The 22245-nt window shown below is 39.9% G+C and overlaps 2 protein-coding genes across 6 annotated transcripts in view; both read right to left on the bottom strand.

The window, feature by feature from the left end:
• The window catches only part of frem3 (Fras1 related extracellular matrix 3), a 36241-nt gene extending 31065 nt beyond the window's left edge, over positions 1–5176 (bottom strand). Inside the window, exon 1 of the mRNA XM_077524124.1 lies at positions 181–5176. Coding sequence (XP_077380250.1) covers positions 181–5176 — 4996 coding nt within the window. The remainder of the gene's footprint in view (positions 1–180) is intronic.
• Positions 5177–7217: 2041 nt separating this feature from the next.
• Positions 7218–21381, bottom strand: LOC144021300 (uncharacterized). 5 transcript variants are annotated; one of them, XR_013284098.1, is made up of 11 exons: positions 19038–19253; positions 17418–17612; positions 17173–17268; positions 16605–16652; positions 16265–16344; positions 16018–16114; positions 15377–15466; positions 12081–12260; positions 9915–11156; positions 9813–9844; positions 7218–8236 (listed from the first exon to the last, which is right to left on the bottom strand). XR_013284098.1 is itself a non-coding variant. In XM_077525465.1 (10 exons), the coding sequence occupies exons 1-9, from the start codon at positions 20856–20858 to the stop codon at positions 11104–11106; spliced, it is 867 nt and encodes a 288-aa protein (XP_077381591.1). In that variant the 5' UTR covers positions 20859–21381; the 3' UTR covers positions 7218–8236; positions 11055–11103. The 5 variants fall into 5 exon arrangements, 2 of the variants coding, with proteins under 2 accessions (XP_077381591.1, XP_077381590.1); XR_013284099.1 differs by having other exon boundaries at positions 11055–11156; XR_013284097.1 differs by having other exon boundaries at positions 9813–11156.
• Between the last annotated feature and the right edge of the window lie 864 nt (positions 21382–22245).

The raw sequence follows: 22245 nt of genomic DNA, 5'->3' as shown, positions 1-22245 counted from the left end.
TAGAGTGACACGGACTCACAGTGTCATCAGCAGGTTGCAAGAGAGATAAAGATAGACGGAGACTGGAAAAGTCCCAACTTGTGAATTTTTCCCACTCAGCTCCTTGATAGAGAACAATAAGTTGTGCTAAAATGTACTGAAACAATTTTGACGGCGGACGGACGCTGGGTTGGCTCCTACCTTGCGTGAAGGTCCTGATGCTGTCGTTGCCCTTGGCGGAGTTCATAATGAAGCCGTGCTGCGGCGCCTCGGACACGATGTACTTCAGGACGTCCTGCTGACTGTCACGGTCCTCCGATCGCAGGGCCTTGCTGGTGATCAGGAAGCCGACGTGGCCCGAGGGGAGTAGCCTGAGCGAGCCTGCCGCCTTGTTGACCACAATCTGCGGCACGCCGTTGTCCACCGTGTTGATGTGAATGGTCATCATCTGCGGCTTGCGCGTCTCGTAAATGGTGTCGGGGAACACGTAGAAGTCGGTGTGGGTGCCGTCGGTGACCGTGAAGGAGAAGCTGTCCTCGCTGGTCTCGGTGCCGTCGTGCTTGTAGCTGACCAGGTTCTCGTTCAGGTCCTGCTTGGTGAATGCTGTGATGGGCCGGGAGTTGTTGAAAAGCAGCTGCCCGTGCACCGGCACCTGGGTCACGACGAAACGCAGCAGGTGGTCCGGCGTATCACGATCCTCCACCGTCAGCTCAAACGGCGTGATGAGTCTGGCTTCACCTTCCTCCACAACTAGCTTGCTAATAGTCAAGACGGGCTTCTTGTTGTCCACGTCAGTGATGGACACCCGGAAGGTGCGAAAGACCGGGTTGTAGCCGTCCGTCACCTCAAACTCAAAGCTGTCCATCTTCATCTCGTCGTCGGATGTGTGGATGTAGTAGATCTTGTTGCCGGCGAGCTGCAGTTGGGTGAAGGTGGAAATGGGCACGCCGGGGTAATCGGTGCACTCCAAGTGACCTCTGCTCGGGGCCCGCGTAATACTAAAGCTGAGAAACTCATCAGGGCTGTTGATATCACTGGTGCTGAGGAGGTCGGTGGTCAGCGTGACTTTGCCGCCTTCCTTGAGCGTCACTCCTTTGTTGATAACTTCTGGGAAGACCATGTCGATTCCTCCAATGTTGATGTAGAAGTAGCGATCAATGAGAGCGTTGATGCCATCTGTGACATCAAACTTGAGCAGGTCCCTGATTCCTTCCTGGCCTGTGTGCACGTACTGGATGAGCTGTTTGTCAACTTCGTCCTGCGTGAAGTTCATGCCAAAGGTGATGTTACCGAGGACGTTGCCATACTTGCTGATGCGCTGCAGGTAGCCTTGGGCCGGACCGTAGCGCACAATGTAAACAAGCGTGCTGTCTTCGGAGTCCAGATCAGTGGCCTTCAGAATCCGGTTGCTGATGACTTTCGTCTCACCAATCTCAACCTCAAGTCCATCATTAATCGCCATCCTGGGTGTCTCATCATCGACCGGAATGACCATGATGAGCACTTTCTTCTCAACTTTGTGTTTCCCATCTGAGAGCCGTATCACAAAGCTGTCTTCTTTGGTCTCCGAGTCGTCGTGCTCATAGAGGATATTTGAGGCCTCCTTGATCTGTTCCAAGTCGAACCTGTCCACCGGGATGGTGCCAGTGGTGAGCTGTTGGACTATGGTTCCGTGTTTGGGGTTTTTGACGATCTCAAAGTACAAGTCGTCATTGGGGATGTCGGCGTCGGCTGCATTCAGGATGGGCGTGTCGATGACCAAACTCATGCCCTCCATCACTATGAACTCACGAATGAAGATTTCCGGCTTCTCGTCATTGGCTGGAATGATGACGACCGGGAAGAAGTGTCTTTCAGAGAAGTTGATGCCATCCGAGCAGCGGAAGGTGAAGCGATCCTCCACGTGTTCAACACCTTTATGGATGCTTTGGACATAGTAGATATGTCCGAAGGCAACATCTTTAATGCTAAAGGCAGTGATAGCTGTCCCGGCTCGGGATTTCTCGGAGCCGGGAGCCGGGGAGATATTTTCCACGTAGCCAGATGAGGGCTGGACGATGATGGTGCACAGGATGTCTTCACTGTTTGTGTCGATGTCCTCCACTTGGATCTGGTCCAGCGTGATTACGTTCTTCTCACCTTCCAGCACCACAAACTGCCCCCCGACGCTAACAATTGGTGGGATGCTGTCAACAGGTAGGATGGTAACATGCACCGTCACTCCTTGCACCTTGTTACCGCCGACCACCCACTGTTCAGACAAGTCAGACAGCGTGAGGTTGAAGGAGTCATGTACTTTCACCGGTCCAATTTCCCCGGAGGTGTGCACGTACAACACCGCTCCGTTGATGATGTCGGCCTGCGTGAACCTCTCAGCCGGGGCACCGTTGACCAGTATTTCACCCAGCCTGGGGGGCTCCTCTACAATGAACATCAACATGAGATCATCCGTATCTTCGTCACGGCCCTTGATCACGTTGCTGGTGATTTCCGTGGCGCCATTCTCCAGCACGTCGATGGACGCGCCCACCACGCCGGAGGGAAGCATGATGGTGGGGGTCTCGTCGTCCACTGGGTCCACAGTGATCTTGATGTTGATGGGCACCACGTGGAAACCGTCACTTACATCCAGTTTGATGACGTCGTTGAGGGATTCCTCGCCGCTGTGGGTGTAAGCAATGCGACCGTCCGCAATATCCTGGAGCACAAACGTTTCGCCGTTTGACATGTCGATGCCTAAGTACTGCAGCAGCCCATGCTTGGGAACCTGGCTCACTGTGAAAATGATATTTTCATCGTCTGTGTCAGTGTCTGTGGCATGCAGATCTTTGCTGGTGATGACGTACGAGTCTCTTTCCATGATACTGAATCCTGGGTTCGTAATAAGCGGGGGTTTGTTGTCGACAGGCTGCAAGAAAATGGTGAACAGTCCATCAGCTGTGTTTCCGGAAGTGTCCTCCACGATGAATGTAAACTGAGCCACTTTTGGAGTGATGCCAAGCTCCTGGTCGGGGGGCCTGTATGCCACCTTGTGGTGATTAACCTGGGCCTGCGTGAACTCCGTGATTACAACATCCGGGTTGTCTGTCAGTACAATGTCACCCAGAGGCACCGGGTTGTTCTCATCCGTGTCAGTCGGAGTCTTAGTGATGGTGTACTTTAGGTCTCGGTCGTCAGAGTCTAGATCGCTGTAGCATAAAAATAACTTCTTGAAGTACGTCAATTCATACTCCTTGACCGTAATGTGAAGGGTGGTGCCCGGGGAGAGCTCTGGGGCAAGGTCATCAACGGGGTGGATTTTGACAGTGAACAACTGCTCGCCGGATTGATTGGGCGGGTCATTATCATCATGAACCCGGAACACATGCTGATCAATGACTGTGGTGGTGCTGTGACTTCCAACGTGACGGTAGAATAGCTTCCCATCCATGATGTCCTGCTGGAACCATTCAGTCACCACCTGCTCAAACATCTCATCTGTCGGGCTGAACTTCCACAGGGAGGGGTCGGAGGGGGGCTCCACTTGCCGGAGCAGGAACTCCCCCACAACGGAGTAAGGCGCCTCCAGGGTGAACTTAATGGTGGCGTCTTCCGAGTCGATATCCGTTGCACTCAGGATGAATGGGGAAATCTGCATGACTTCGTTCTTGAACAGCACCAGCCCAGTGTTTGCATTAATGATGGGCGGCTCATCGTCAGTTGGGACAATCGTGATGGGAAACAAAAATTCTACTTCATGCTGGCCATCTGTCATGCGGAAAATGATGTTGTCGCTGTAGGTGTCACTCCCGTCATGCTGGTACACTACAATTCTGGCGTCCAAATCGACCGGCGTGAAGAATTTCCTGCGACCCCCAAGCACGCTCAGCTCTCCGTGCTTCAGGCCGTCAATCACAGTTATCCTCACATCTTCCAAGTTATCTTCGTCGCTGATCTCTAAATTCTGTGCGCTGGAAAGTGCTCTTGATTGCCCCTCAAACAAGAGCTGCCCCGTGTTTTTGGTGGCCACGGGGGCCATGGTGTTCATGGGCTTCACCACAATCATAAAAGCAAAGGTGTCAGAAACGGCGCCGTCCGTGTCAACAATTTCAAACTCGAGCTGGAAGATCCTCTCCACTTCGGAGTCGTCCGAAGGTGGCTTGTAGGCTATTTTGAGATCTTTTATGTCCCGCTGGTAGAAGGAGGTGATGGGCATGTTCTGGTCGTCCGTGCTGATGATGTAGCCCTGCTCGGGCCCCAGCGGCGATGTGACATTAAAGATTAAATCGTCCGGGTCCGACTCCACGTCTTCAGCGGCCAGCATGTCGTTAGTGATGGCGGTCATCACAAACTGATCCACCTCCATCATCATCATTGACACAAAGCTGGGTTTTGGGGCTGTGTTTTCTGCACCCTCCCTGATCCGAACCATCATTTGGAAATGCTCTTGTATTATCGTGTTACCGTCGTTGTCCTGCAGCTCTACAACCATGGGAATGTAGTCTCTGTTTGGCGAATTGGTCTTAGCTGTGTGCTTGTAACGAATGCCCAGCTTCACAAATTCATCGCAGTCGACCATTTGCCCGTTGTTGGGGTTATTAGTAAGAGAGCCATACCTGGGGAGACCTCCGGCGCTGACCAGCGTGGCAATCTTGCACTGCGTGACACCGTCCTCGTAAGAAAACTCCAGTGCCTTCTTGTCGATGGGGCCGCTCTCGCCATTGAGCTTGTCCACATTGATGGGCATATTCCTGGTGAGGACCTCCAGCTGCTGAAACACAACCTCCACCTCCAGCATGAACGGGATCACCACCGTTTCCGTATGGGAGTCATAGCGCAGCTGCAGCTTTACCCGGTCCGTGCTGGGACTCCGTGACCCAAAATGGGTGTATTTCACTTCGTCGGGCGCAAAGGAACAAGGGAACCTCTTGGGGGTTAGCGTCCCCGGTCTCTGAGCCAGCGGGTCATTGTCCAAAACTGTTATGTGGCAGCGATCCCCGGGCTGAACCTCTGTCACAAAGTCATTCGCGGGATCCAAAAAGACAGATTTCCCCAATGGAACCCTAATCCCGTTGTTGGCAATGATGATGTTGTCTTCGTTGGGTCCAGCTTTGTACTGGTAGAGGTGCGCTTGGTTAAAAGGCTCAGCCGAGGCCAGACAAATGCCGAGCATGAATAGGAGGCACCTCCAGCGTGAACTTTGCAGACTAGCTGCCATGCCCACTGCTTTTATGTCTTAAATTTCACTTAGCGTATCAAAAAAAAATCCACTCACAATTTCAACAACAACAAAAAAAAACATAAAACCTTCTGGTCCTCTCTCTTCTGCTGCCGCGTCCTCACCCAGACGCACGCAAGTGTGGTGAGTGCTGCTAGGGCTGCGCAGGTAATAATGAAACTGAAGACAGGGTCCCTCGTTTGGACCCTCCCTCCTTTCAGCACAGGGCAAGGGAGGGGAGGGGGGTTGGAGGAGAGCCTCCTGCCCCCACGGCTAAATTAAGAAAGACCATTGGAGGAGGTTGTGAAAGTGCTCCTCCAACCAAGAAGCAACCTTCTATCCTCAAAAAAAAAAAAGGCTTGGGAGGGGTGGGGGAGGTGTGAACTTCAGTGCAGGAGGCAATTTAGTGTGAATGGATTGCTACGTGTGTAATTGTTTTTCTACTGTCAACAATAGCTAAAAGTTTTCTACATGCACGAGTGCTATCGTGCACTTCGACTGAAGGCATCTTGGGACAGTCTAGGGGTACTGTAGGTGCTGGGGTGTGGTCCAAAAAATATCACAATACAGGGATTACCAACGAAAAACAGGTGTGATCTATCACCATGTCTATGAAATGTACCTTCGTCGACAACAGAAGTAGACTAGTCCTCATGTTTTATCATGCAAACATGATGAAAACATGATGAAATAATGTAATTCAAATGAAACACACATACAAGAGTTGGTCATGTCATTGCTACGTCCCGGCTCCACTGCTTGTGCCTTACAAAGCAGATAATAATCGGGCATCAGCTGGCAGAACAGATGGGCGGGCACCCCAAAGAAAACAAACTAGTGATCCTCATGTTGCAAAAAACATGTAAAATTCTCATAGTAAATTGTTGGCAAGCAAAACATACAGATTAGCCTTATCTTAGCCTTAGCTTCTGCATCCCTATTGAGTGTGTGCGTGTGAACTCAATCTAGTGCACAAGGTCATGTTCAGATAAAAATACCGGGTCACCTTGTACGGATAATCTTTTGGGGTTCTGACGAGCGTGAGAGTTTCACACTGTTCTTTGACTTTCGGTAGTGTTTATTATGGGATGCATAATTTTACACCGAAAATTGCGCTAAAAAGTATAGAAAATGTAATAAACGTGTAAAAACTGCATAATAACTGTGTCATAAGCACACAATCGGCAGCAATGCAATGGAAAACTTGACCTAAAACACGGGCCAAATAGCCGAAATGCCATGCGCATTCTCTATCACGCTTTTCTAAAATAAAACTCTCGGCCTCCTCACTTGACCGGACGGAAATAAAAGCTTGCTAGGGTGCGGGTGTAACTATAGAAACAAACACACCAAGTGTTTTATTTATATTCAGTCACTCCTGGATTTTGCTCACATTCCCATCATGGCGGAAGTTTATTTGGCACCATTCTATAAAATCCTGCTAACTTGTAGTGCATTTCAACGCATTCTGACCAACCGTGATTGTTGGGCCAACTCAGGGCTGTACGTAATTCTGGACACACCATAGAAAAAGGTAAAAAAAATAAATAAAATTGTTTAAATAATGCACTAATTTTTTGCAAATCAAAAATTATTCTCTCAATGAAGTCCTGAAGATAGCATCTGTGAGCGGTCGTATGCTAATCCATCCTGTAAATACACACCCGTATTAATAGCTATGGCTACTGCGACCGGAGATGATTGGATTGGGAGGAAGAAGCGGTTTGGATTCCGCTTCAATGCAGGCCGGCCATGATTGCGGTCGGCCACTTCCGTCACGAGCGCACCTCCAAATTTTCACCTGCTCGACGGCCGATTTCAAGCATCCCGCAGGCGGATTGATATAGATCATGGCCCATAGAAACAGACTGCTTTTAACCTTTGGATCGCAACCAAAGGCTAGGACATGTAGCACAACGAGAAAGATGATACATAATTCCGCAGGAAGGTGTGCTGAGCACCCACGGGGATATTTTTCACTATCAGATTAAATTAATGACACAGCAACACATTCGAATCAAAATGTCGACCTTTTTTTTTTAATTTTTTTTTACCAGCGAGAAAAAAAATAAAATGATAGCACAAAATAGCTGAACTAATATATTGGCTAAACAAATGTTAGCCGTGCAGCGATCATGCTAATAGCTGAACTAATATATTGGCTAAACAAATGTTAGCCGTGTAGCTATCAAGCTAACCCACTGGGAGACCTCATAGTGCAAAATGTTATGACACAACACACTGATATATATGCTGACTCTTTTTTTCTCACTTAAAACAACCACGCTAGCAGCTAGTAGCTTAGATATAGTACATTGTTTAGGGCTAAACGAATGTTAGCAACATTGCTAACCCACTAGCCAAATTAGAAACACATTACAACAAAAACTAGAGAACATTCAAATTAAAATTTTTAAAAAACAAAACAAAACAAGGCAAAACACTTAACTACGTTATCCGGTACAGTGGATAATTATATATGGCAACATAGTTTATGTGCTAGTCCTTTAAAAACCTTCATTTGACTGTGATGCGAAAACAACACATTCAAATTGAAACGCTGACCTTGTTACAAAGAAAAATGAACTAACAAAAAAAAAATGCTAGCTACTAGTAGAGTAGCATTAGCTGAACCACATGGCTAACATTATTGTTTTTTGGATTACAAAAAAGAGCAACATGTTTTTTGTTTGTTAGACATCAACAAAACACTACAAGCATTATAACAATAAGCATATAGAAGAATACAAAATATACAGCCTCTTTCTCATTGCGATATCTGACATGAATGATCTCCGAAATAATAAAATACAAAATAAAAAGCATAAATCTTTTTTTTTTTTTTTTTTTTACTACGTTAGAATGTTTCATTCATGTGAACGCATTACTACACTGTTGACTTATGATACATACATGGAACAACATATAGCATGACGTTGATTTAACAAGAGGCATTTATAAATTAAAAAAAAAAATCAAATAATTAACCTTTTAGCGACTTTGGATGAATTATTACCACAAATAAATTGCTTCATTTCTGCAGTTGTTTAATCTCTTAACCTGGAAAAAGAAAGAAAGAGATGGTGAGTGAGTGAATGATGAAAGCGATGCATCCATGCATGTCCCGTCCCACAGCTATCACCTGCTTTTTGCCCACTTGGAAGTTCTGCTTTGACCATTTTATGTGGCCTCCACCGTGAACTTTGACCTCCACGCAGAAACAGCTGTTTGAGCGAGAGGCTATCTGACATAATCCTACCACGCCGCCATTGATGTGATTTACGCGTCTTAGCGAGAAGGGCCAGCAAATTCCCCACAAAATTCCCCAAGAGTGTTGGTTCAGGATTTGCCCAAATGTTGTTATCTAATGTTTTGGTGTGAGGGACTCAAACAAAATCCAATCAATCGCACTAAATATTTAATTAAATTAATGTTTGGCAAAAGTCATATCCATTTAAAAGCCGTATTAAAAAAATAAAATGTTTTTTTAGTGAGGGATTCACATCATTCCACATGAAATTGTACCATCCTTGAATCGTATCGCATCCCATGTATCAAGATACGTATCGAATCGTTTTTTTTTTTTTTTTTTTGAGAGATACACACCCCTGATTGCTATACTGCCAAAATACACTAATAAACTAGTAGGGGTAAGTTGAGCCATCGGCTCATCTTGACAATGCCTATATTGCTCAACTTATTCCACGGCTACCATCGTGAATTTATTATCCACCCAGGATATCATCGTTTTAGAATTTTTCATGTTTAATTAGTGTTTATTTCGTTTTGAGTTTTTTTTTTTTTTTTTTGTAATTGAGTTAGTTTTAATTAGTTTTCATGGCGGCTCTGTTATTTTTTATTAGTTTTAATTATTTAATACTTAAAATCCAAAACTTAAAATCATATTTAAAATAATCCCCAAAGGCTCATTCAATATATTATTGACCAAAGACTAAAACTGACATTTTTCCTATAATTATAGTTAGTTTTAGTTAGTTTTGTAAACATAAAATATAGTTTCAGTTAGTTTTTTTTAAGCATTTTCTTTTTTATTTTATTTAGTTCACAAAATTGTTTTTTTGAATTTACTTTTAGTTTTTTTTTGTTAGTTTTAGTTAACTAAAAAAAACTTGTATCCACCACAGATAATTTTTCTGCGAGCCTTCACCACTTTTTTAGCTCATAAGAGATCCCAACTTAAACTATGTAATTTAGTATTTGCAATTTTGCATGATCATCATGAACATTATGATAGTAAATAGGTTCCTGCTCAGTCGCAGGGAATTTTAGTGCGATTATATTCACTCCATCACTGAATGGGAAATGGACCTACGCTGCCTGCGTTCAAAGTCAAACAAATCTACTACCACAATTGGTCTCTTGTGGCTAATTTTGCTAACGTGAATTATTTGGCTTTCGGCTCCATGTATCAACACCAAAATGGCTTTTTTTCCCACAGAATCACAATTTTAAAATAGTGAACAGTGTTGTGATTTAAAGAGAAATGACAAAATTAATAGTGAAATATGATCAATGTCATCTTTATGAGCCCATGAGAGAACATGCTGAAGACTGTATTGTGGGTTAGGCAAAAAAAAACAAAAAAAACAAAAAAAACCAAAAAAAACCAAGTCACCTCTTCACTTATTCCCACCTGGTTTTGGATGCCTGACAAGCAAAAGAGAGGGAAACTTGAAAGGCCAGTCATCATTGGGGTGCTGACAAGTCATAAACTTACAGCGGCATAATTAGGGAAGCACAACATGTTATTTTTCCTGCCAGCACCGCCGGGCTTTCATGTTTGGTGGCTCGTTCAAGTCGAGGGAAAACGATGGCCGGACTTCCACGTCGTGTCGCTGGGTCACAGACAGGTCAAGGATCTTTGTTTTTACTGCCCACTTTGCGGCAAACAAATGTTATTGTAGCGTATAAAACAGTGGCAGGCTAGCAATGCAAGTTCAGGCTACGCAGTTGGTATAATAACGCGGCGCAGTTGGGAAGAACGGCCGGGAAGTGTCCTCCCCTCACGAGGGAACAGCTGGCCGTCGTCTCGCCTTTCCGACCGCAAACCGTTAAATTGTAGCAAGAAAAAAAAAATCATTAAACAAAATTGGGGGATCGTTTAAAGGGAAGGTACTTTTTTTTTTGTGCTGAAAAAGCAGTTTCTGTGCCCAGTCATTGTATTTTTCAACAGTGGTGTCAAAGATTTGTGACATGTGCTCGAGGGAATGGCAGTCAAATTAGAAAATTTAGCCACACAGGTGGTCATGTGTTCTTGGTGTGCGTGTCAAGACACGTTAGCGACATTAGCTATTGGCGCAGTTGTGGTTAAAGCGTGTTAACTAAAGCATATCTTGCTAGTTACGTTAACAACATAGGTAGTCATAGCTAAAGGTGCGTTAGCAAGTCATGCTAGCTAAATGCTAGCTACGTAAAAACTGAAGTCTATGTTGTTACTAAAAACAACAAACAGTTCTTAAATGTGAAGTTATGTCTATGTGAGTCATTTTAGCTACATTTTGTGGTATGTCAGCAATTAGTATCTACATTAGCGATGCAGAAAATGAATTAGGATTAAGGTTAAGACAAAATTGAGCGACTAATTGACTCAAACATACCGTTAGGGTTTATCGCACCACCTGTTACTTTGGCAGCCTGTAAATGCCTTTTGACAGCTCGCCTCACTTTGAGTATAGCCAATAAAAACTGAATTAAAAGTATTGCTGAAAGATTGATAGAGTCGGTCTATATTTGCATCTAATAATAAGTCACTTGTGGACATGGTGGGGCCACATTCAGTATCGTGGTTTTGTGGACTGTATTTAAGCAGAACAATCTCTTGTTACTACTTTCTGATTTAAGCCGTGGTGTGACTTACCGTGTTTAAGATCATCATCACCACGGCCAAGCTGAGATGGGATCATTTCTCACACCTGGCTGTCGAGGGGAATCTCCCAAAAGGTGTTGGACGATTTGAAATCTGCTTCAATGACAAACAAATTTGAGGTTAACCAGTGTAACAATTGGGTGCGTACTAGGGATGTAACAATATCCAAATGTCACGATACGATATTATCACGATATGAAGCTCACGATGCAATAATTATCATGTGAGGAGGTTGGCGATATTTAAAAAAGGTCACAATATTGTAAAAAAAAAAAAAAAGAGCTCATACTTAAAGAAAACATATATTGTGCAATATTGTACATAACTTCAATGTTATGTTATTATTATTATGTTTTATTATTAGTATATTATTATTACTATGTTATGTTGTTAATGCACACACACATCGAGTTCCTCCACATATTGACTCGATTGACAGGCATATTACGAGCCCCTTCATCTGACAATTAGTGTGGATTTTAAATATAGAAGGGCCAAAACATGCCTTATGAAAATTCAACTGCACAAAAAAAAAAAAACAGCGAGGAGAACTAGAACTGCACAAATGGAAATCAAACTGGATTATTTTTTTTTTAACAGATGTGTTGCATTTAAATATCGTGAACATGACGACGACGATATTGTGGCAGTTTTAATATCACGATATCGCGATATCGCGCTTATCGTTACATCTCTAGTGCGTACAATATTTTCTACCAACAATTCAATTGGCTATTGCCTGACTAACTAACTAACTAACTAACTGACTGTATCGAAAATGGTTTCAATTTTACTCAACAACATTGTCTGATGTGGAACATATTGCAACACTTGTTTTTCTGTTTTTCAGTTTTGAAACGTGATACGTTGCTTAAGAAGAACTAAGATGAAAAAACCATTTAGCATTACAATGTTAGCTTTCTGCATAGTGGCCAATTGACTTTACTGCACTGTTCCTTTTGCCACCTCGGGCCAAATGATGTGACAGCTGCGTATGTACAGTATCGGACAAGCGACCTTTCTCCCGCGTCACGTCGGAATTGTTGCTGTTGTTCTCATTCTTCGGACTCTCCTCCGCGGTACCGTCGGAAATTTGTTGGTCTGGTTCGTCGGGCTTCACCGGCTCGCCATCTTTGTCTTTGTTCTGCGAGTCGTCAGCAGGTGGCGATGGAGACTCAGCTTCGGCTGCAGATTCAGCTGGAAGGGGACAACAAAGACAAATTGCTCTTTTATTGCGCCCTGCGCACTTGGAGAATGGAAATCAAAGTTCCACATTTTGACCACCGAGATGATTTCTATCTACCAGTCTTGTATAAAGTACCTTAAAGCGATACTTGGGTAACAGTACAAATATCTGAACAGAAAATTCATTTGGTAGAAATTTGTAAAACCGTATTTGCTGTGTTTTAGTTTGAAAAAGCGTCACTTCACTGCACTTCAAGGTAGCAGTGTGAATGTGATGGTTAGTTCTCAAAACAGATGGAATTATAAGATGGTGTGAAGACTTGCGCAACCACATTATCTCATTTAAAAAAAAAAAATGTACTTCCATTCTTGGAAAAAAATAAATAAATTCAATTGAGTCATAAAGGTTAGAGTTCACATTGGGGTTGCAATGTATGATTGTTTTATTAATGGATTAATTTGTGAAAGTTGCCCAAAATCTAAATAACGTTCAGATACGTGAAAATTCTATGTGAGTACAGTAGCAAAGTATTTGTACTCCGTTACAATACAAGTCTGTATGCGACTAATGACTAATTAGTGAACAGCTCAGACATGCTGCAGCTGTTGGATGCTGTGGGAAAGTTTTGCGGACACGTAATTATGCGACGGGGGGGGATTGGGGGGGATTGGGGGGCTCAGGTGCAGGGAAAGCAGAGATTAGCGCCAGCATCATTATAAGGTAACTCACCATTACAAAGAATGGATCTTAATCTGGTTAATTGCGAGAAGGATCGGTTCAATTTTGGATTTTCTGTAAAACTGTGGAGGAAGGTGCACGGGTCAAGTCAAAATTCTTGCTTGTCAAAGAACAATTTTGTTGTTGTTTTTTGTCAAAGTTTTGCTTCAGCTTCATTAAAGGGATATTTCACTTATTTAGCCCATTATAGCAATAAAAAGTGAATATTTTGTCTATAATTAATTTTGATACTTTCATTATTTTTCACGTACAATTAGTACCTTTAAAAACACATTTTGAAACTTGCTGTCCACTGAAAATGACATCACAAGCGCTCGGGTAACCAATCACAGCTCAGCTGTTTTCTAGGTTTGGTCATGTGACATTCACAAGCTGAGCTGTGATTGGTTACCCGAGCGCTTGTGATGTCGTTTTCGGTCGACAGCAAGTTGCAAAATGTGTTTTTAAAGGTACTAATTGTACATGAAAAATAATTAAAATATCAAATTTATTATCGGCAAAATATTAATCTTTGACTGCCAAAAATGGCTAAATAAGTCAAGTATCCCTTTAACATTTTGTCACTTTGAAGTTGTTAAAGTTTTGTCGAAGTTTAGTTTTTTTTTTTTTTTTAATCGATGTGTTGTTCAAGAAAATTTCACTCAGCTGAAGTCATGATGAAGACAAAGAAATTGATTGCAGTAAAGCGTTACACTTTGAGAGATTGTCTTTTTTTTTTTTTTAATAAATCGGATTAGTGTCCAGTTCCCGGCACCCCAATCAATGTTATGGTCCACTTAAAACATTCACTTGGCCCCAACCCCTTGATGCTTTAATGGCTTGTTTTTACCGCGAGAGGAAGGACTGTCCCTTCGCGTTCCAAAGTGGCCATCAACGATGTCCGCTCAGACAAAGTGTTGCCTTAAGGCCGCGAGGCAAGCTCAGACATGACACCGTGGATGTTAACTCGGCACAGGAAGAAAGAAAGAAAGAAAGAAAGAAAGAAAGAAAGAAAGAAAGAAAGAAAGAAAGAAAGAAAGAAAGAAAGAAAGAAAGAAAGATTATAATAGCATGTAAGCTCGAGCCTTTTCCTATGTTGTGGCCATCTGGTCACTCCAAGGTTAAAATAGAATAGTAACCAGCAGCACTGTAGCCCCTTTTGTCAACAGGGTCCCTCATGTGGTAAACGGGATTACTGCATAGCACAGCCACAGTGACGCCTCAAATCAAACAATAACAAAAATAAAGTAAACAATAAAGAGGCATCAGGAAAAAAATTTGTTGAAAAAAAATGGTTTTATAAAAAAATAAAAAATAAAAAATAAAATAAATAAATAATAATAATAATACAAAAATTGGCATTAGACTTTTTCTTATCGGAATAAAGTCGTGTTTATGGAGAGAGAAAATAAATCGACATATTCGCAGAATATAGTTGGAATATGAGAATAAAGTGACGATTATGAAAATAAAGTCAAATTATAACGTGCAAAAAAATGTATGGAAAAAAAAAAAAAAAGCAATCTACATCGGTCTTGTACGTCTATCAGAATGAAGTTGTGTTTATGGTGAAACAAATGGAGAATAAAGTCATAATGCTATGAGAGTAAAGTGGGGGTTATAAAAAAATAACGTGAAATTATTATATGCAAAAAAAATTGAAGCTTTATGATAATAAAAAAATAATAATTACTGCAGGAATAAAGTTGTGTTTATGAGGAAATAAAGCCAAAATATTCAGAGAATAAGGTCAGAATATGATAATAAATTATAAAATTATTACGGCAAAAAAGTCTTAGTTTTATTTAAAAAAATAAGTAAAGGAAAACTTTACGTTAATCTTGTAATTATTGTGGGAATGTCATGCTAATTAGAAAAAAAGTTTGAAATATTAGGAGAATAAAGTTTTAAAACATTAGGAGAACATAATTTTAATATAAAAAAAATTCAGAATTTTATGAGAATTTTCAAAAAATATTTTGACATTCTTGTACTAATTATCATAGCTAAGATGAAAATTTGAGAATTAAAAAAAATATTCATGAAGTTATAATAAAGTCGTATTATGGGAATAAAGTTAAAATATCAGGGAATAAAGTCGACGTCAGGAGAATAAAAATGTTATTGATGTATCTGTCTAAAAAAAATATTTGAATAACTCTCTTTCAATTATGGGAATGAAGTCATTTGGACTTCCTCTCAAATTGTTGTTAGAAATAGAAATTCTACTTATTCTCATTATGACGTCGTAACTATAAATGAGTGAGAAATGATCCGTAAGCAGACCTTTCAAATTCATATGTGACAAGGTGGTGACTAAACTGTTGTACAGTAATGTGCACTTCCCTTTTTATTGAGTGCTGATCTTAAGAAAGAGGAAGTGAATTCATCACAAAAGTCACTCTCTTACCTTTTGGCTCGTCTTCCTCGTTTGTTGGTGCTTCTTCTTCTTTTTCGTCTTCTTTTGACCTCTTTTCTCCACTTTCAAACGTCTGCAAACCTGCAACAACAACGTTTAATGTTCAAATACCAGTTTTTGTGGTATATAAAAAAAAAAAATGAGATAAGGATAAATCATTGAAAAACTTTTTTTTAACACTATTCGTATGACCTATAACCCGTATAACTCAGTTATATGGGGTTAATTACACACTTTAAATGTGTGTTTTTTTTTAACTTGGTTGAATGTGACATACATACATACACATACTCAATCATTGTAGGGTGTGCACACTTGTGCAACCACATTATCTATTGGGAGCTCCGAATTGTCCCTTGGTATGCTTGTGCATGTGGATGGTTGTTCGTCTCTGTGTGCCCTGCGATTGGTCGGCAACCAGTTCAGGGTGTACCCCGCCTACTGCCCGAAGCCAGCTGGGATAGGCTCCAGCACCCCACCCTTGTGAGGAGCAAACGGTTAAGAAAATGGATGGACGGATGGATGTATAGATTATAGGTCACCATGTTAGCACAAGGTTGGGAATGATCATCTCTGTCTGGTATATGAACAGGGGTGTGTAGACTTTTGATATGCACAGTATGTAGACCCACCATTTTGTGGCACGCTGTCATTGGCTAACATGGGCTCCACGGGACTCAGAGGGAGGTTGGTTTCATCTGCTCTTGAGGAGAAGTCGACAGCATAGCGCTGAAACACGACAACAATCTTGTAACAAAAATATTGTCAATTTACTCTTCAAATAAAAAGGAATTTTTTTTTTTTTTTACATATCACAAAAACCTAACCTTTCAACACGGGTGTGTCGACTTTTTCTAACCGGTTGCCTCTTGTACTAACCTTTGCTCGCCTCCTGGAGATGTAGCAAGCAATGCCGAAACCGATGGCTACCACGATGATCAAAATGAGAATGATGATGCCTTGGAGGAACAAATAAGGTTTATAAATAGGACATTTATGACAAAAAATGAAAGTTACCAATGTAACTACGGTTCTATGAGTCCCGAACGACCGCCAGGTGGCGGTGCTGTGACGGAATTCCCCCCTGTCGCGACAAGGGGAATTCCGTGCTGGTTACAGCACCGCCCCCTGGCGGTCGGGAGGGATAAAATAGAACTCACAATTGACGCAATATTTCATTAAAAAACAAACAAACAAAATAGTAATAAAGGCCACTCACCAGTAGTGTCATAGCCTTTGTTAGTGTACGGCTTTGCTGTGGTGGTACCTGATTGTAAAAGAAATGTGGCTGAAAATGCTGATTTTTTTTTTCTCCCCAGTTAAAGTCACCACGGCAAAATTTAAAGCTGCCATGATGAGATTGAGTCAAGTCAAGTCATCTTTATTTATGTAGCACTTTCAAACAGCCTTGGCCATCACAAAGCGCTTTACAGAAACACTTTAATCATGTCAACATGACAAGATTTTAATGTCAACATGATATAATGAGATTTAAGGCCGCCATGACAAGATTTAAAATCCTCATGACGAGATTGAAAGTCATCATCATGAGATTTAAAGCTGTCATGACAAGATTTGAAATACTCATGACAAGATTTAAAGTAATCCTGATCAGATTTAGTCACATGACAAGGGTTTAAAATCATAATCAGATTTAAGAGATTTCAACGTGTCCACTATTACACTAAACATTTAGTGGCAGCCATCAAATTTGACAAAATGACAAAATGGAGTTAGCCCACTTTAGTTTTGAGTGGTTCCTATGTTGAGGAAATGAAGTGACTTACTTTTGTCCTGCTTTTTCGTCATTTTGGTGGAGTAGCTGTAGGAAACGGTCATGGGTGCAGGCGTGGTCTCGTACGATGTGCCTTCAGTTTTGTTACCTGGGGCGAGATGATCCCGTTAGCGACATCGATAATTGCACAGTCCAGAAATAGGTTTGTGCAATTTGGAGTTGGCAACTGTGTTTTTGTGTTATCAAAATGATGTCTAACCCATCCCGAAAACAGTGTCGAATACTTTGGAAATGTACCGTTGTGATTTGTCCAAGGCATGATGGTGGCACTGGCGTTATTGTAGCTCATGGTGCTATTCATGATGGTGGCGTTGCTGTTTTCGGCAGTATCAGAGTTGATACCATTTTCTGCCATGGTGAAGTTTTGGCGATTTGATTCTGTCGTCAAGCTGGGAGGGCTTTGCGATGTCGTGAACGAGACCAAAGACGCGCCTGCGGGAAGGCAAACATTACAGGTTAAGGATTAGGATGTTGGAGGAATTAGGGTTTCAAGGTGTTTGGGTTAGTGAATAAATACTAGTTAGGGTAAATGAATAAATACTAATATTATTATTACTACTACAATAATAATAATAATAATAATAATAATAATAATAATAAATGACGAAAATAAATGAAAACTGTATTTTAATAATAATTAAAAAATATAGATTGAAATAAATAATGATAAATGTGCATTTTGATTAATAGATTGCTGTGTGGAGGGTGGACTTTCTCATTTAATGTACATATATTTGTCACTTTAGGCTAAAATAGAAAAACAATGAAGAACATATTAATTTAAAAAATAAAAATAAATTTAAAAAAATTACAGTAATAAATATTAATGGGTGCAAACAAAATTTACTAATTGTTCTCACTTTCAAGTAAATGTAGATCATAAATGAGAAAGAAATATTATATAATAATGAAAAACAACCGGAGGGAAAAAAACACAATGAAAAATTTAAATAACAATAAATTAGATATAATGATTGACACATGAAAAAAAAAATCATTTTGATCAATAAATGTTAATTCATGTAAACTATGCATCATCTTAATTAATTCATCACTAAATTAATTTAAAAATTGATATGTCTTTTTCAATAATAATTAAAAAAAAATTGCACATGATTTAAAAAAAAAAAGTCACTTTAAAACAAACAGAGAATAATTGGAAAAAAAACTGCAAACATATTTTTTAATCAAATAAAATATCTTAAAATTACAATATTATTATAAATTATTAATTATAATGATAAAAAAGAAAACAATTTACAAGATTATCAATGGATTTAGGTTATGGGTATGCTCACCTGCCCTAAAGTGAATGAAATTTGGAAAAAAATACCAAAGAAAAATGTAGGCCGATATATTTTTTTCAACACTTAAAAAAAAACGTGTCAAATTTCAATAAGATGTATTCCATATACATTAAAAAAAAACCACACAAATTAATATAAGCTTTGGTTTTCTTCATAGTCTAACTGACTAATTGCGAATTTACTGTACTTTCATTTTTCATTTTGTTTCATTTGTTCATTTATTACAGGCAGTAGTCAACATCAACAATATATCAATTTTACGAGACAAATTTTTCTAAATCTGGCCTGAAAAGGAGTGGGAGGAAGAAAAACTAATTACTTAATGTGGTGATGGTTGTTTTTAAGTGTTCTATAAATAAAGTTGAGTTAAAGATCACTTTGTGCTTATCAAACAATATAAATAAATAAAAACGGGGCAATTGTGAATAAACACACTATATAAAAATTAAGAAAAGTAGTATATTACATCACTACCAATTATCGTGAACCAATTCCAGTCTCAAAATCTCAACCTAGCATGATAAAGTCAGTTTACAACACATCAACTTACCCAGCACGACCAAGGACGGTGCGAGCGCGATCATGATGCGCGTTTGAAAGCAATTAAAGTATATAAAAAAAAAAATAACAATCTGGATGAAGTGTATCGCTGGGCCTTGTGCTGCAAGTGAGGAGTGGCCGCAAGTCAAAAAGAGGATGAAGGCTGCCGACCGCAGCAGGATGAACCGACGCTTGCTTCAAGTGCTGCAAGCTACAGGAAGCGCTCAACTATTACACGATGCCAGGAAATAAATGTCCTCACTTTCTAATTTACGCATGAGGAACATATTTTCTTTCAGTTTGACTGGAGACATTTCATACGGTCTGACGTCGTTGGACAACTTTGAACAGGACTCACCATTGCATCATTTTTTATTACTACATTAAGAGATTTAAAGAACATTTTTTAGACATAATCAGGCCTTAACCTTTTCTGAATGTGTTTTTTTTATTTTTATTTTTTTTTTTATTCCCATATTATCCCATTTGTTAGTACTGCTTTTCACTCACTAGGTGTCGCTGTAGTTTTATGTAAGGACAGCAGTGTAGTTTCATCCTGAAGGGCAAAGAAAAAAATGACTATCTTTCCTTAGCAAGCATTGATCATCACTCTATTTAAAAAAGGTTACAGTATAATTTATTTATTTTTTAATGTAACCATTATGTATCAAGTCTTTTGTTTTTCAAAAACATTCAGAATTATTTTTTTTGTAATATTTATTTGTTTATTTAAAGATAGTGTTATTCTGTTCAGTTTTTTTTGTTTATTTGATTTTTTTTTAGTTGTTTAATCTTTATTTAGTGATGTACGTTATTTTAGGAATTTTATAACATTTCACACTTTTAAAAAAATCAATTATGTACAGACAGTATTGTACATAAATTTTTCTTTATGAAATCGATTTCTTATTAATTATTAATTCAGATAAATCTTTTAAATATCAATATTATATTGTGTATTTTTATATATTTTTGTATAGATGTACATTTTTTAAACATACATTTTCACAATTTATTATTTATCAAGTCTTTTGTTTTTCGAAAACATTCATAATTATTTGTTTTAAAATATTTATCTGTATATTTAAAGATAGTGTTATTCTGTTCAATTTTTTTTTGTTAGATTTCTTTTCTTAGTTGTTGATATTTAATCTTCATTTAGCGATGTACATTTTTAAGTTATTTTAGGAATTTCATAACGCATTTCAAAGTCTTAAAAAATCAATTATATACACTATACAGACAGTATCATACATAAATTGTTCATTTTATTTAATATATTTCTTCTTAATTATTAAGATAAATCTTCTAAATATTGATATATATTATATTGTATATTTTTATATTTTTTGTATAGATTACATTTTTTTTAAACATACATTTTTACAATTTCTCAAGTTTATGTATTTTTAATTGCTATTGTTATTAAGCTAAAACAAATCGAACAGTTACTAGATAATTATAATTATACTTGAATAAACCCTTACATGATTTAAGTGATGTTTAATAAAAATGTATTTTTTTTAAAGTTTCCTTATTTTAAGTATGAGCTACATTCATTTATTTATATATGTTTTCAATGTAAAATATTACATTCTTTCTTATTATTTTTAATATTTCAAAATCATTTCTATAAGATATCATTAATAGATGAGTTTTTAGTTGCAATTTCATTTCATTTTCATTCCATGCAGGATGGAAAACATGAAGCAGTAATGTATATAAAATCCGGTGTTTACATTCAAGTGACCAAATATGGTTTCCTTGTGCTTGTGTCACTTTTTTTTTTTTTTTTGTACTCACCAAAGTGTGCACAAGGACGCATCTTCATGTGTTATGCTTTATTCAAGTGGGGGGTGCGCTCTTTTGGAGAAAGACCCTCATCCGTGGCCAGCCTCAGGCAGCGGTGGCAGCAACTTGCAGGCTGAGCTGGAGCTCGATGGATGAGCTAATCGTGGACAAGAGGAGGAGGAGGAGGAGAGCAAAGTTTGTATGTGTGTGAGCGAGCGAGCTGGACCACCCACCCGGCACAGGATTCACAACCCATTCTGTTGACCCGGCTCCGGGCGAGACTCTCCCCGATTGTTTCCGAGCACAGTGGGCTGCGTTTCTCCTCTTAGGACGCACAAAAGGCGTCTGAATGGCGTCGGTAGCGGAGCACTTGTGGAGTGGCCCGCCTGACATCACTACTGCCCTCCTGCCTGCCTGTCACATCTGTGGAGAGTCGTCGATAACCCAACTTTCGCTTTTGAAACGAAAATGAACGTTTTGTGCGTCAAATTCCGAATGGGACAGCTTGAAGAGAGATTTCATTCGATATCAATCTGATACCAGGTGGTCTGTATCACTGGGAAGTCGGGAATATGGTTGCTCGCACATGCGCGTCTCCCAACTTCCGCCCAAGACATCACCAGTAGATCGCTGAACGATCCATCTTCCACACCAAAAAAAGACTGCGTCATCTTTTAGCAACAATTTGACAGTTAGAAACATTTAAAACATTCTTAGAAAAAAACACACAAAACAATACAATAAAATCTACTACCGAAAATCACATTTAGCTAAGCTCCAATCCAAAATTGACTGGCTATGCCTGCCACACGCACACAACCTTATTGCAGCGGCAACAATGTTTTTGCACGTGTGCTGGTCGTCGGCGTGCAGGTGCACTTGAAAAGAAAAATGTGAGCTGGTACAGACAAGTGGAGGAAATAGCTGAGCAAAGTGCCCACCAAAGTGGTCTGGATGCTTCAAGACTTGCATGCAGGATTAGGTTTTTTTTAATTTATTTTTTTATTGGGGGGTCCAAAAGCTCCAGGGGACCATTGAGTTGCTCCCAGGTGCACTAGACGCATGTCAGAATTGAGAGATGCATTCATTAAATAAAATAAATAAATAAATAAAACTGACTCTTTTACGCCGTCATGACTGTGTTTTGTTTGTGGCTCTGCGATTGGCTGGAGGTGTAATCAACTGTCTTTCCGCAGAAACGTCCCACTGTTGACAAAACAAACACACGATGGCAAAATACAGCCAATTGGGTTGAAGGAAAAAATCACCACCACACATTAACAGAAGCCCAGAGGTGTAGACTGAGAAGGAATTCATGTGAATACATCCTGTATTTATATAGTGCATTTTTCCTGCGTGAAAACGGAAGACCCCACCTTTAAATCCTACAAAATTTGTTTTGCTGGGCCTTGGCAGTTCTCACTTCA

This window comes from Festucalex cinctus, chromosome 6 (assembly GCF_051991245.1).
Source record: "Festucalex cinctus isolate MCC-2025b chromosome 6, RoL_Fcin_1.0, whole genome shotgun sequence".
Lineage (NCBI taxonomy): Eukaryota > Metazoa > Chordata > Actinopteri > Syngnathiformes > Syngnathidae > Festucalex > Festucalex cinctus.
This window is presented reverse-complemented; position numbering and strand designations above follow the sequence as displayed.

What these genes read in the sequence shown, in the direction of transcription:
- LOC144021300 (XM_077525464.1), bottom strand. Translation starts at nt 19,071, where the DNA reads ATGATCGCGCTCGCACCGTCCTTGGTCGTGCTGG. An exon ending in ACCGTCCTTGGTCGTGCTGG is followed by an intron (nt 17,613 to 19,037) that starts GTAAGTTGATGT and finishes GCCTTCCCGCAG; the next exon opens with GCGCGTCTTTGGTCTCGTTC. An exon ending in GACGAAAAAGCAGGACAAAA is followed by an intron (nt 16,653 to 17,172) that starts GTAAGTCACTTC and finishes TTTTACAATCAG; the next exon opens with GTACCACCACAGCAAAGCCG.